Source organism: Perognathus longimembris, chromosome 2, assembly GCF_023159225.1.
Source record: "Perognathus longimembris pacificus isolate PPM17 chromosome 2, ASM2315922v1, whole genome shotgun sequence".
Classification (NCBI taxonomy): Eukaryota; Metazoa; Chordata; class Mammalia; order Rodentia; family Heteromyidae; genus Perognathus; species Perognathus longimembris.
The window spans coordinates 64900683-64914839 of record NC_063162.1 but is presented as its reverse complement, the minus strand read 5'-3'; the positions used below and the strand labels follow the sequence as shown (position 1 = coordinate 64914839).

The following is a 14157-nucleotide window of genomic DNA, read 5'->3' as shown; positions in this document are numbered from 1 at the left end:
TTGCTCAAGGCTAGCACTCTGCCACTTGAGCCACAGTGCCACTTCTGGCCTTTTCTATATATGTGGTGCTGAGGAACCAAACCTAGGGCTTCATGTATACAGGCGAGCACTCTTGCCACTAGGCCATATTCCCAGTGTGAATGAAGTACACTGAGGCAGGTGAGACTGCAATGGCCAGAGAGTACAAACCAACAGTTAAAACACTGTGCCCTACGGGGCTGGGGATATGACCCTCCCACAGTCCAATGGGAGACGACCGGGAGGCGGTCCAGGACCTCAAAGAGTGAGGAGATGACTGCCTCTAGGTGTGCCAGTTACCTAGGTATGGCAGGTACTGGGCAGGGGCTTAAAGGGGGGGGGGGGAATCTGCATTGAGGACCCCCCCACACCTTACAGTGATTGCTGCTTCAATAATACCCTTGATTACACCCTTAAATCCTTGACCTCGAACTCCTTACCAAACATCTCTTACAATATAAAAAGAGGCAGATTGTGGGACACCCACTCTGCACATCCCGTTAACTCAGTATCCATCTTGTACCCAGACGATCTGCAGTGCATGAGCTACTCAACTAAAAAAAAAAAATGGTGTTGGTTTGGGTGCTTGAACTCGGGGATAGGCGCTGTCTCTGAGCCCTTTTGCTCAAAACTACCACTTGAGCCACAGTTCCATTTCTGGCCTTTTGGTGGCGAATTACCGATAAGATTCCCACAGACTGGCTTCGATCCGCGATCCTCAGGTCCCAGCTTCCGGAGTAGTTAGGATTACAGGTGTGGCACGCCTCTCCCTCCACTTAGGCCCGCCTAGTACTGCCGACAGAAGAAATGACCACAAACTGAGTTGCTCAGATCACTCTATTCTCACCCACACTGAGGCTGGATCCAAGAACAGTCAAGCTGGGAAGCCGAGAGACAGCCCGCGCCGGCCGCCAGCGGTTCCCGACCACCTGCCCCTCCCGGCCAGCGGCTCACGCACAGCCCAGGCGCCGCGCAGCCGCGGAGCGGCTCCGGAAGCCCAAGGGCACTTCCGGGAAGAAGTGGTTCCTTTGGCCCGCCCCTCGCATCCTGACGTGATTCCTCCTGCGCAGGCGTGCTGTCAGTGCCTTTCAACGCCATGGCGGACCCAGAATCCCTGGGCTTTGAGCACATGGGCCTGGATGCCCGGCTTTTGCAGGTACTGGGGAGGCTTGTGGGCTTGGGGACCCTGTTCATCCCTCCGCGCCACCGCAGCCTCCTCACTCGTCGTCTCTCACAGGCGGTCACGGACCTGGGATGGTCGCGACCCACACTGATCCAGGAAAAGGCCATCCCTCTGGCCCTGGAAGGAAAGGACCTTCTGGCCCGGGCCCGCACAGGCTCCGGGAAGACAGCTGCTTACGCGATTCCGATGCTGCAGCAGCTGCTCCACAGGAAGGCGGTGGGTAGCGGGCGGGTCGTGGGGAGGGAGAGAGCAAGCCCCAGTGGGAAGGAAGAAGCCCCGTGCCCGAGGGTTTCTCTTGGCCCCTTATCTGGGGAGGCTGACCCGCGAGAAGCAGGTCCTGTCGTGGCATAGGCCCTAGACTGGAGCCTGCGTCTAGTCCAGACCCTTGGTATAATCGTGTTTTCTTTCCTTTTTTTTTTTTTTTTTTTTTTTTTGCCAATCCTGGGGCGTGGACTCAGGGCCTGAGCACTGCCCCTGGCTTTCTTTTTGCTCAAGGCTAGCACTCTAAGCTGAGGCACAGCGTCACTTCCGGCTTTTTCTGTTTTATGTGGTGCTGAGGAATGAGGCAAACACTCTACCCCTAAGCCATATTCCCAGTTCCTCCTTGGTATAATCTTGAACAAACCACTTTATTTCTGTTCTTCTGTAAAAAGGGGGCATGACTCTTTTTTCCACTTAAAAGAGTCATTGGGAGAGTCCAATTACTCTTAAATTATGTTATTCTCATATTGCAGCTCCACAAGTTACTTTTTTTTTTTTTGTGTCAGTCCCGAGGCTTGAACTCAGGGCCTGAGCACTGTCCCTGGCTTCTTTTTTTGCTCAAGGGTAGCACTCTACCACTTGAGCCACAGCACCACTTACGGCTTTTTCTATGTATGTGGTGCTGAGGAATCGAAGCCAGGGCTTCATGTATAGGAGGTGAGGACTTTACCACTTGACCATATCCCCAGCCCCACAAATTACCTTTTTTTAAACACATGACAAAGATCTTAATTTTATTTATTTATTTATTTTTGCTAGTCCTAGGGCTTGGACTCAGGGCCTGAGTACTGTCCCTGGCTTCTTTTTGCTCAAGGCTAGCACTCTACCACTTGAGCCAGAGCGCCACTTTCTGGCCGTTTTCTGCATATGTGGTGCTGTGGAATTGAACCCAGGGCTTCATGTATAGGAGGCAAGCACTCTTGCCGCTAGGCCATATCCTCATCCCCACAAGTTACTTTTTTTTTTGGCCAGTCCTGGGCCTTGGACTCAGGGCCTGAGCACTGTCCCTGGCTTCTCTTTGCTCAAGGCTAGCACTCTGCCACTTGAGCCACAGCGCCACTTCTGGCCATTTTCTATATATGTGGTGCCGGGGAATCGAACCCAGGGCTTCATGTATACAATTTAGGCACTCTTGCCACTAGGCCATATTCCCAGCCCCACAAGTTACTTTTTAACCAAGTAATTTTTTGAATGCAGTGCCTAGGGATAGCCTTGAATTATGTTTTGAATGTAGAGTGAATAGTTGATGGTAATGCAATTAATGGGTCAGACTGTTCGCTAGAGGTAGGGAAAAGCATCAGTGATATGCACTTCTGGGTGAAATCTTTTAACTTATCGTCTTACAGATAGGTCCCGTCGTGGAACAGGCTGTGAGAGGCCTCGTTCTTGTTCCTACAAAGGAGCTGGCACGGCAAGCCCAATCCATGATTCAGCAGCTAGCTGCCTACTGTGCTCGGGATGTGCGGGTGGCCAATGTCTCAGCTGCAGAAGACTCAGCTTCTCAGAGGTGGGTGAAAGCTACAGGGAAGGAAGCTACTCACAGATGTGGGAGTGTGTGTGTGTGTGTGTGTGTGTGTGTGTGTGTGTGTGTGTGTAGCAAGAGAATGGTCTGGTCAAAGGTGAGATTTCAGCAACTGAATTTTTTCCTGAAAGAGTTATTTTGCCATTTGCAGAGCTGTGCTAATGGAGAAGCCAGATGTTGTGGTGGGAACCCCATCTCGCATATTAAGCCATTTGCAGCAGGACACCTTAAAACTGCGAGACTCCTTGGAGCTGTTGGTAGTTGATGAGGCTGATCTTCTTTTTTCCTTTGGCTTTGAGGAAGAGCTCAAGACTATTCTCTGGTAAGGAAACAAGGGGAGTAGTTCCTAGTGGAAACATCTATAGGTAGCTACTTGGGACTGGAGAGGAATGGGTAGAAGTTTACCTTCAATAATTAGAGGCTGGTTGCTGGAGCCTAACTAGGCTGTTTTCTTTCAGTCACTTACCCCGGATTTACCAGGCTTTCCTCATGTCAGCTACTTTTAATGAGGATGTACAAGCGCTGAAGGAACTGGTTCTACACAACCCGGTAAGAGGCACTGAGGGAGAGTCTGGAGCTATAATAGGCATAGAGATCCTTAGAGGACTTTGTCCTTCACAGAGGAAACCTTTGGTGTTTTGAGTGGGACTATTATCTTTGGATGTGTCATCTCTGGTTCAAAGGCATTGAAAGCCAAGTCATCCAAAATCATCATGTATTTCTAAAGGGCCTTAATTCAAACTGTACTTTGCCTAAAAGCCTAAGCAGAAGCCCGTCTATTCCTCAGAGATTGCTTTGAGTGGTATAACCAAAATTGTAAGGCCAGAATTTTCCCCTGATGTTACTTTTACTCTTTAGAAGACCTATTGCTGTTGGCTTTCCTTATGCAACATTGTTGTCTGTCCAAGTTTTTCTTTACCTTAGGTATATTATACATAGTTTCTGTACACCACAATAGTTAGGGAACTTTCTATTTCTCTCTTTTTTTTTCCCCTGATGATCTTGGGGCATGAATTGAAGACCTGGATGTTGCTGCTGAGCTTTTATCGCTCAAGGCTAGCTCTCTACCATTTGAACTACACTTCAGGCTTTTTTCTCAGTAGTTTATTGCAGATAAGAGTTTTACAGTCTTTCCTCCTTGGGCTTAAGTCTGGATTGAACTGTGATCATCAGATCTCAGCCTCCTAAGTAATTAGGTTTACAGTCCTGAGGCACCAGTGCTTAACTTGGCACTTTATATTTCTTTTTTCTTTTTTTTTTTGGTCGGTCATGGGGCTTGAACTCAGTGCCTGGGCACTGTCCTTGAGCTCTTCAGTTTAAGGCTAGCACTTTATCACTCTGAGACACAGCACCTCTTCCAGTTTTCTTATGATTAATTGGAGATAAGAGTCTAATGGACTTTCCTGTCCTGGTTAGCAGGATCTGATCCTCAGATCTCAGCCTCCTGAGTAGCTAGGATTATAGATGTGAGCTATCCAGCCAGCAATTTATATTTCTTAGGCTATAAAACTGAAGGATTTGGGTGCTCCAGAAATCTTTAAAGTTCTGCCTACTCTGTACTGAAATGTAAGTGCTTTGGGTGGCAAGGCAATAGCCATGGCATCTGTCTTCTCTTTTTCTCCTTACCACAGGTCTGTCTTTTCCCCAGGTTACCCTCAAGTTACAGGAGTCCCAGCTTCCAGGGCCAGACCAGTTACAACAATTTCAAGTGGTCTGCGAAACTGAAGAAGATAAATTTCTGCTGCTCTATGCCCTGCTCAAGCTGTCGTTGATACGAGGAAAATCCCTGTTATTTGTTAACTCTTTGGAGCGGGGTTATAGGCTTCGCCTATTCTTGGAACAGTTTAGCATCCCCTCCTGCGTGCTCAATGGAGAACTCCCACTGCGCTCCAGGTTTGACATCATATTGCTTAGCAATAAGTTAAAGATGATAACCAGAGGACCCAGTTGATGTTCCTATGTCTTTTATTTTTTATTTTTATTTTTGGGCTGGTACTGGATTTTGGACTCAGCACCTGGGCTCTGTCTCTGAGCTTTTTCACTCAAGGCTAACACCTTACCATTTGAGCTACAACTCAACTTCTGGCTAAGAGGACATAAGAGTGCCCATAGCCAGGGCTGGCTTCAGACCTTGATTTCAGCCTCCTAAGTATCTTGGATTGCAGGTATGAGTCACCAGTATCTGGCTGATGTCCTTATTTCTGCAGTGGTTAGTAGTGGCTGGGCTCTGAATGTAATTGATCGTTATTTCTCACAACTTTGAAGTAAATATCATTACTCCATTTTCACCTGAGGTAGTTGAGGCCAGAGAGAAAGAGATTAGGAGAAGGAAAAAGTTGGAAAGAGCAATGGTTATTGGAAGGTGCTAAGGATGGTAGGTGCTTACAGTGTGCTCCACTGAGCTGACCTCTCTATTTGGGCTGCAGATGCCATATCATCTCACAGTTCAACCAAGGCTTCTATGATTGTGTCATAGCAACAGATGCTGAAGTCCTGGGGGCCCCAGCCAAGGACAAGCGCCAGGGCCAACGGTCCAAAGGAGACAAGTGAGTCCACATTTCTCTTTTTGTCTCAGCTCTTCCCAGAGAGGCGTGTGTGTGTGTGTGTGTGTGTGTGTGTGTGTGTGTGTGTATTTATTGTTGGTCCCAGGGCTTGAACTCAGCCTGAACGCTGTCCCTGAACTTTTGTGCTCTACCACTTGAGCCACAGCTCCAGTTCCAGCTTTTTGCTTTTTTTTTGGCCAGTCCTGGGCCGTGAACTCAGGGCCTGAGCACTGTCCCTGGCTTCTTTTTTGCCTCAAGGCTAGCACTCTGCCACTTGAGCCACAGCGCCACTTCTGGCCATTTTCTGTATATGTGGTGCTGAGGAATCGAACCCAGGGCCTTATGTATACGAGGCAAGCACTCTTGCCACTAGGCCATATTCCCAGCCCAAGTTCCAGCTTTTTGAGTAATTAATTGGAGATGAGTTTCACAGACTTTCCTGATCTGGCTGGGTTTGAATTGTGATCCTCAAATCTCAGCCTCCTGAATAGCTAGGATTTTGTGGGAGCCATTAATGCCTGGCCCAGAGAGGCATTTGAGAGACTGAAGCCAGACTGCTTGATACTAGAGAAACCCATAGGTTTGTCCCTGTGGATTTGGAGAAGACACTGAGGAGCATGTGCTGCATAGATAGCATAAGGGGTCCGGCTAGGTTGGAGTCAGGTATTGCTGTCTTATAGGAGTGATGGTCCAGTTTGCAGAGAATATGTTTCTTATGGGAAAAGGGAAGGCCCCCTAGTCTGTCTACCTGGAGTTCAGGTCACCTTATAGAGCAAGTCACCCTGTGGGGCAGGAGTTATACTAATAACCCAGAGCTAAGATCACAGCAAGGATTTGGCCATGTTTCCTTGACAGGCCAACTCAAGATATCCTAACTCCCGGAATAGTTCTGAATAAAATAGTCTAGTGTATGCCAGAGTCTTGTCTTCAGGTTTAGTTTAGAAACATTTTTGCTGATTAAGCTTGAGGACACCTTCCCAGAGAAGAGTCTGGCTGACAAGGATATAATTCCACAGGGCTTCTGATCCAGAGGCAGGTGTGGCACGAGGCATAGATTTCCACCATGTGTCTGCTGTGCTCAACTTTGATCTTCCTCCCACCCCTGAGGCCTATATCCACCGAGCTGGCAGGTAAGAGGGAAGAAGTGTGGTGGGCATGCTGGCAGATATGGAATGGGCTGGACAGAGTCTACAGGCCAGAGATGCAGGCTAACTCTTTCTTTTGCAGAACAGCACGAGCTAACAACCCAGGCATCGTGCTGACCTTTGTGTTACCCACAGAGCAGTCCCACTTAGTCAAGATTGAGGAGCTGCTTAGTGGAGGTAAGAGCTCTGGCTTTCATGGCCACAGGCCTGGGTCAGGGCCAGAGTTCAGCTGCAACACTTTAAAATCCATGGTAGTGTGGGGCATGTGCCTATGCCTCTATACCATCATTTGGAATGTAAGACAGGAGGAGCAATAGTGACACTGTTAAAAACAAGAACAAAAGCTTTCAATAGCCACCCATGGTGTCTCAAACCTATAATGTTAGCTACTTGAGAGGTGGGAGTAGGAGAATCACAGTATGAGGCTAGTCTGAGCATAAAAAGATAAAAATTTTTATCTCACTGGGTGCCGGTGGCTCACACCTATAATCCTAGCTACTCAGGAGGCTGAGATCTGAAGATCATGGTTCAAAGCCCAGGCAGGAAATTCTATGAGGCTCTTTTTTTTTCTTTTATATACACACACACACACACACACACACACACTCACACACACATATAATCAAACTGAATTACAGAGAGGTTACAGTTTCATATATTAGGCATTGGATACATTTCTTGTACTGTTTGTTACCTCGTCCCTCATTCCCCCCTCCCCCCTCCCTCTGTGAGACTCTTATCTCCAATTAACCACTAGAAAACCAGAAATGGTACTGTGGCTCAAGCGACAGAGCGCTAGCCTTGAGAACAGGAATCTGAGGGACAGTGCCCAGGCCCAGAGTTCAGGCCCTATGACTGAAAAAAAAAGACTCTATCTCGACCAATGGCTCGGTGTTGTGGTACCCTCCTATCATCCCAAGCTATAAAGAAAGCACAATGGCTGAGCATAGTGACACACACCTGTCATCCCCAAAGGACATTCCTTTTTGTGTAAACAAGGGAAGCCCAAAGCAGATTGCATCTAGGTCAGCCCAAGCATAAAGTGAAACCCTATCTTGAAAATAATAAAAGTTCACAATAGTAATGGCAGGTCACATCCCCATTTATCCCTATGTGATATGTACTGTCTCCAAATCTTACCATCTGCCTCGTAGTCAAGGAGTGACCCGACTGGATACCGGCTCTGGCCGGCTTGTGCATTATCTCACTCCAAGGTACTTGGTGTGCCTGGACTGGGAGTGTGATATCATCATGGTGGCCTTAGAGGGAGAGAAGTGGGTCCTAGGACTGAGGGATGTGCTGGCACACAGGGCTCAGACCCATACACTTGTGCTCGTGGGCACAAGTGCAATGATGCTGAGTGTTTGGCATCTTTAAGAAGTGATGAGTGTGACACTTCAGTTTAGCTTCACCTCAGGAGGCTGCCAGTGGAGGTCTCACATACACCTTCACCTCTTATTCCTTCCCAGAGGGTGAGGCCCCCACCTTGCTTCCCTACCAGTTCCGGATGGAGGAGATTGAGGGCTTCCGCTATCGGTGCAGGGTAAACTGGGCCTCATAAGGAGGGGAGGATGTGGAGGAGGGACTCTGGCCCAGTAATCATGCATTGCTTAGCAAGCAATGTAGAGGAAACGGGGGCAGCCTGGCCAATTGACCTTCAGTGTCTACCTGCAGGATGCCATGCGCTCTGTGACAAAACAGGCTATCCGGGAGGCAAGATTGAAGGAGATCAAAGAGGAGCTTCTGCACTCAGAGAAGCTCAAGGTGAGGGGAGAAGGGAGGGATGGGAGAATCAGCCTAACAGGATGCCTGAGCTCTCACTGCTAAGTGCCCAAGAAAAGGGCTGTGTGCTGACTCCTAGCACAGATGGAGAAGAAAAAAGGAACTAGTCTCTTTGCCTAAATAGAGAATTGGTATAACCCTTGATGGTTTTAGAATTTCAAGTTCTTGCTGGATGCTAGGGTCTCAAGATTCTAATCCTAGCTACTCAGAAGGCTGTGATCTGAGGATTGAGGTTCAAAGCCAGCCCAGGCAGGAAAGTCTGGGAAACTCTTATCTCTACCATCAAAAAGCCAAAAGTGAATCTATAGCTCAAGTGGTAGAGCTACCAGCCTTGAGTGCAAAGCTAAGGGGCAGTGCCCAGGCTCTGAGTTCAAGCCCCTGTATTAGCATAAAGAACCCGGTGAGGTTTTCACTCCCTCAGTACACTAGTAAGTATGCATAGTCACATGTATATCCACACTTATCACATTAGTAGGGAGCCAGAAGATGCCCCAGAGCCCTTGGCAGGACTTTCCAGATGTAGCCTTAGCCAGAAGCTACACAGAAAGATACAAGAGCTGTGTGTGAGGGGCCCTGCTGGGGAGCAGTCTGTGAGACCACGGGAAAGCACATGAGTGCTGCTGTTTGTGGCATGGAGGAGAGTGTGGACATGTCACAGCTATGGATGTCCTTTTATATGTGTGCAGGACTCCGAGCAACCTGAGTCCCACCACCTCTGAGCTGGGACAATGACAAGAAGAAAAAAGGGGAAGAACTTTTCATGATATGTCAATTTTCTTGCCTTTTACAGTCTAAACCACATTGATATGTTTTCCTCTTAAAAACTTACTCTGGGGGTAGGGATATGGCCTAGTGGCAAGAGTGCTTGACTCGTATACATGAAGCCCTGGGTTCAGTTCCCCAGCACCACATATACAGAAAATGGCCAGAAGTGGCACTGTGGCTCAAGTGGCAGAGTGCTAGCCTTGAGCAAAAAGAAGCCAGGAATAGTGCTCAGGCCGAGTCCAAGGCCCAGGACTGGCCAAAAAAAAAAAAAAGATCTGAGGATTGTGGTTCAAAGCCAGCCTGGGCTGGTAAGTCCATTAGAATCTTAAAAACAAAACAAACAAACAAAAAAACTGGGGCTGGGAATATGGCCTAGTGGCAAGAATGCTTGCCTTGTATACATGAAGCCCTGGGTTTGATTCCTCAGCACCAAATATATAGAAAATGGCCAGGAGTGGCGCTGTGGCTCAAGTGGCAGAGTGCTAGCTTTGAGCAAAAAGAAGCCAGGGACAGTGCTCACGCCCTGAGTCTGAGGCCCTGGGCTGGTTAAAAAAAAAACAACAAAAAAACTTTGTGAAATTATAAAAAAAAAGTGGTAGCCAGGATGTGTTGGCTCATATCTGTAATCCTAGCTACTCAGAGGCGTGAGATCTGAGGGTTGTGGCTTGAAGCCAGCTTGGGCAGGAAAGGTCTGCGAGACTCTTATTTCTAATACACCACCTTAAAAAAAACAAACAGAAGTGGTGCTGTTGCTCAAGTGGTAGAGTGTGCTAGCCTTGAGGAAAAGAATCTAAAGGACAGCACCCAGGATCTGAATTTAAGCCCTAAGGACCGGCACCAAAAACAAAAAGGTGCTGATAGTACTGAGATCTCTCTCTCTGCCCCTGTCAGACTTACTTTGAAGACAACCCCAGGGACCTTCAGCTGCTGCGGCATGACCTGCCCTTGCATCCTGCAGTGGTGAAGCCTCACCTGGGCAATGTCCCAGAGTACTTGGGTGAGTGTCACTACAGAGTTGGGGCAGTGGGCAGGGGGAGGTGGCCACAGTGTACCTGCCTTGTGATTGAGGATGCTACCAGGGGAATAGAACCTGGACCCCCAAGCCAGTGCAGCACTCCTGAAGGATGGTAGCTGTGATCAGGAAACAGATCTGGGGTGGAGCCCAGCAGTCTCCAGATGGTAGCTGAGTGATAGGACGACTTCCTATGTGCTGAAGGAACAGCAGGCGTTTTCTTTTTGTCTTGTTTGTTCATTTATATGTATTTGGGAGGGCAAGAGATAAGAGGAGGGTGAACAAATGCAACAGTGATACTCACTAGACACTATGTTGAAAATGAACTATACAACTTGTGGGTGGGAATGGGCATCAGTGGGAGGGAAGGGGTTACATTGTCCAAAAAGGAATGTACTCTTTACCTGACTTATGTAACTGTAACCCTTCTGTCCATCACTTTCATAATAACAATAAAAATTAAAAGAAAAAAAGATTGAAGGAGCCGGGGACCAGTACCTCATCTTGTAATTCTAGCTACTCAAGAGGCTGAGATTTGAGAACTATGGTTCAAAGCTAGTCTGAGAAGCAAAGTCTGGGATTTTTTAAAAAATAAAAATTGGTCATGGAGCTTGAACTCAGGGCCTGGGCACTGTTCCTAAGCTCTTTTGCCCAAGGCTAGTGCTTACCATTTTACATCACAGTGCCACTTCTGGTTTTCTGGTGGTTAATTGGAGATAAGAGTCCCATAGACTTTTCCTGCCTGGTGTGGCTTTGAACCACAATCCTCAGATCTCAGCCTTCTGATTAGCTAGGATTACAGGCATGAGCCACTGGTGCCTAGCTGTCTGTGAGACTCTGTCTGTAACTACCCAAAAAGAAAGAGAAGCTGGAAGTGGAACTGTGGCTCAAGTGGTAGCAAAAACATAAAAACAAAACAGAAAAACTCAAGGATAGTGCCTAGGCCCCGAGTTCAAGTACCAGGACTGGCCCACCCCCCCCCCCCCCCAAAAAAAAAAAAGAAAGATTAAAAGGAGAGTGGCCAGGAGTTACCCTTGAGCAACAAATACAGGTCTCCCCCACCAAGCTAGGGTTTTGGTCTGCCTGGGCTAGAGCCAGCTGGCAAGTGTACTGCTTTAGAGGTGACAGGAAGGTGGAGGTAGGACGTAGGGCAGAAAAGGCTCAAGTCACAGGAAAAGAGAGGCCTAGGAGAGATGGAAGCATGAAAATGCTAGAAGGCGGGAGCCGGATTCCTAAGAGGAGACTCCAGTTCTGGTCCAGGTGTGAAGTACTGGGAGAGTCCCTTTGGCCTAAGGTACCCAAGTAGGAGCAAAGTCACTCTCTAGCAGGAGATTTGGAAGGGCAGGTGCAGGTGGGCAAGGTGTTAAGTGTGGTCTATCCTGGGAGAGGAGCTAGAAGGTGGTGGGGAAAAGGGCAGCACCAATATCCAGTAAGGCTAAGATTTGGCAAGAGAGGGCTGGGGACAGCAGTAGGGCCAGTGCAGAAATCACTTTTTAGATTATTTAGTTTCGTCCCCTTCCTTGTTCTCCCTTCTCATCCCTCATCACTTTTTAGATTATTTAGTTTCCTCCCCTTCCTTGTTCTCTTTTCTCATCCCTCCCCTCGTCTATACTCCAGCCCCTCTTTTTCTTTGTTTATATAAAAGTGATTTAGACAGTGGATAGCCAAGGAGCTTACATTGTTGTATATTTGTGCTTATCTGGTAGCCTATAGCTGTATATGATGTGCTCTAGAAGGCTTGTGAGGGTCTGGGGGCCCCATCAGGGTTGCAGGACCAAGTCTTATGGAGTAGGAGTAGCAAGGGAGGCTAGGGCTGAGGATATGGAGTGAGGATGCCACTAAAGCCCGGTATCTCTTTCAGTCCCTGCCCCTCTTCGTGACCTCATACAACCCCGCAAGAGGCGGAAGAAGCTGCCCTCCAGTAGGAAGGCTAAGGTATGTTTCCTGGGGCCACCTCACCCCTTGGTGGTTTTCTCTTGGGAGGGGGTAGATCTCCCAGGAACCAGGGTAGGAGCTGGAGATAACTCCTCAGTTGCCATGGGCCATACTCTGCTTCCGCTGCCCTCCCTCAGCTCGTCTCATTGGCTCATGGCACGGAGACCTTGCCAAGTGCCAGCACCATCCACTGTCTGTCTCCATTTGGACAATCTGTCTTATTCTCTCAAATAACACACACATTTGTCTTTACAGAAGGCAAAGACCCAGAATCCACTGCGCAACTTTAAGCACAAAGAAAAGAAACCCAGACCCACAGCGGCATCCTCCTGAGGTTGTTTCTTGGCCTGGATGGTGTGTGCTTCTCAACGTACACATGGGCCACACACTGGTGCTGGGCCTGGACACACTGAAATCTGGGGTACCATCTTGCCTGATAATAAAATAAAGGTTCCAGCTGGTCCAGGTGGTGCCCCTGGTATGTTGGAAGAGACTATATTTCCTTATACCTCTGGAATTAGAAAACTTCTAGAACATGACAATTCCTGGCCCTGTTGCTGCATGTGGTGTTGCAGTGGCCCACAGAGGTTAGCTGTGTGAAACCGACCCCAGGACAGTGCTGAGAAGCCCATGCAGCCTGAGGCTGTGGGTGGCCCAGAACCCTCAGCTCAGCTCCTGTAGCCCTACTATGTAAATCAGGTTAATCAATGTGCCTCCAACATGTGGACACAAAGATGCAAAGGGAAGTGTTGCCCACCCCTCAGAAGAGCCAGGGTGGCCATCTCCCCTTTCCTTCCTAAACAGCTCATACTGTGTTTCAGATGCACATATGGTATAACACACACACACACACACACACACACACACACACACACACACACCCAATACTAGGTCTTCTCCCATGTCCTGGTCTACGCAGCTAGCTTCCCTCTCAGCACACACACACACACACACACACACACACACACACACACACACACACACACACACACACACACACACACACACCCCAATACTAGGTCTTCTCCCATGTCCTGGTCTACGCAGCTAGCTTCCCTGTCAGCCACACACACACACACACACACACACACACACACACACACACACACACACACACACCCCCAATACTAGGTCTTCTCCCATGTCCTGGTCTACGCAGCTAGCTTCCCTGTCAGCCTGAAAGCTGTGTCTGCTGGCTGTCTGGTCAGGCTACCTCGCCCTGCCCTGAAGGGTCTGAGGCAGTGACTGCTCCAGGTTTGGTGTCTTGTCCATACTTGCTGAAACATGGTACATAAATATTTCCCTTGATTTTTGTCTCTGATGCTGTTGCTTCAGTCACCCTACTGAGGGCTGTGTCCTAGAACCACCTGGATGGGCAGGCTGGGGGGTTTCTCCAGGGAGATTTTGTCTGTGGGAAGGAGTTGGATGAGCCTAGAAGTGGCGTCAGCCAAGATCTAGCCAGAGCTGAAAGGCTGGGTAACAATGTGGCAGCGGTTAATGCCTGGGTAGGTTCCTTCTGGTTGGGGTGGGGTGAGGATTGAACTCAGGGCCTGAGCTCTTTCACTCAAGGCTAGCACTACCACTTTGAGTCACAGCTCCACATCTGGTTTTCTGGTTAATTGGAGATAAGAGTCTCAAACTTTTCTGCCCAGGCTGGCTTTTTACCTCAATCCTCAGATCTCAGCCTCCTGAGTAGCTAGGATTACAGGTGTGAGCCACTGGCACCTGGCTTCCTTCTAGTTTACACTAACCCTTGGGGAGGCTCTTCTCATCCTCTGGGTGGGATTACTGAGGTGGGATTAATAATTTTTTGGTGAATGTGAGGTCATTGAGCAGGTGAGACTGGCCAGGGTTTTGAGTTGGCATGTCCAGCAGTGTAGGGCCACTTGGCCAGAGCCTACCTTTTAGTGTAACTTAAGCTATTGGTTGGGGCAGTGCAGCCACAGGTGCTTGGGTCAGCCTGTGTCTTATGATCAGCAGGTCCTACACAT

At 48.6% G+C, this 14157-nt stretch overlaps 1 protein-coding gene across 2 annotated transcripts; it reads left to right on the top strand.

The window, feature by feature from the left end:
- Nucleotides 1-1015: 1015 nt before the first annotated feature.
- On the top strand, nt 1016-12996 carry Ddx56 (DEAD-box helicase 56). 2 transcript variants are annotated; one of them, XM_048339355.1, is made up of 14 exons: nt 1016-1174; nt 1256-1417; nt 2863-2969; nt 3136-3306; nt 3443-3533; nt 4633-4877; nt 5411-5530; nt 6544-6657; nt 6755-6849; nt 8142-8215; nt 8347-8436; nt 10111-10216; nt 12093-12166; nt 12422-12996. In XM_048339355.1, exons 1-14 carry the CDS (start codon nt 1115-1117, stop codon nt 12497-12499), a joined length of 1587 nt encoding a protein of 528 aa, XP_048195312.1. In that variant the 5' UTR covers nt 1016-1114; the 3' UTR covers nt 12500-12996. The 2 variants fall into 2 exon arrangements, with proteins under 2 accessions (XP_048195312.1, XP_048195311.1); XM_048339354.1 differs by having other exon boundaries at nt 2809-2969; nt 12422-12995.
- Nucleotides 12997-14157: the final 1161 nt, after the last annotated feature.

Excerpts from the sequence above, each read along its gene's own strand:
- Ddx56 (XM_048339354.1), top strand. The coding sequence starts at position 1,115 with ATGGCGGACCCAGAATCCCTGGGCTTTGAGCACATGGGCCTGGATGCC. Across the intron at positions 1,175-1,255 it reads TGGATGCCCGGCTTTTGCAG|GCGGTCACGGACCTGGGATG; the intron begins GTACTGGGGAGG and ends CGTCTCTCACAG. Across the intron at positions 6,658-6,754 it reads TATATCCACCGAGCTGGCAG|AACAGCACGAGCTAACAACC; the intron begins GTAAGAGGGAAG and ends TTTCTTTTGCAG.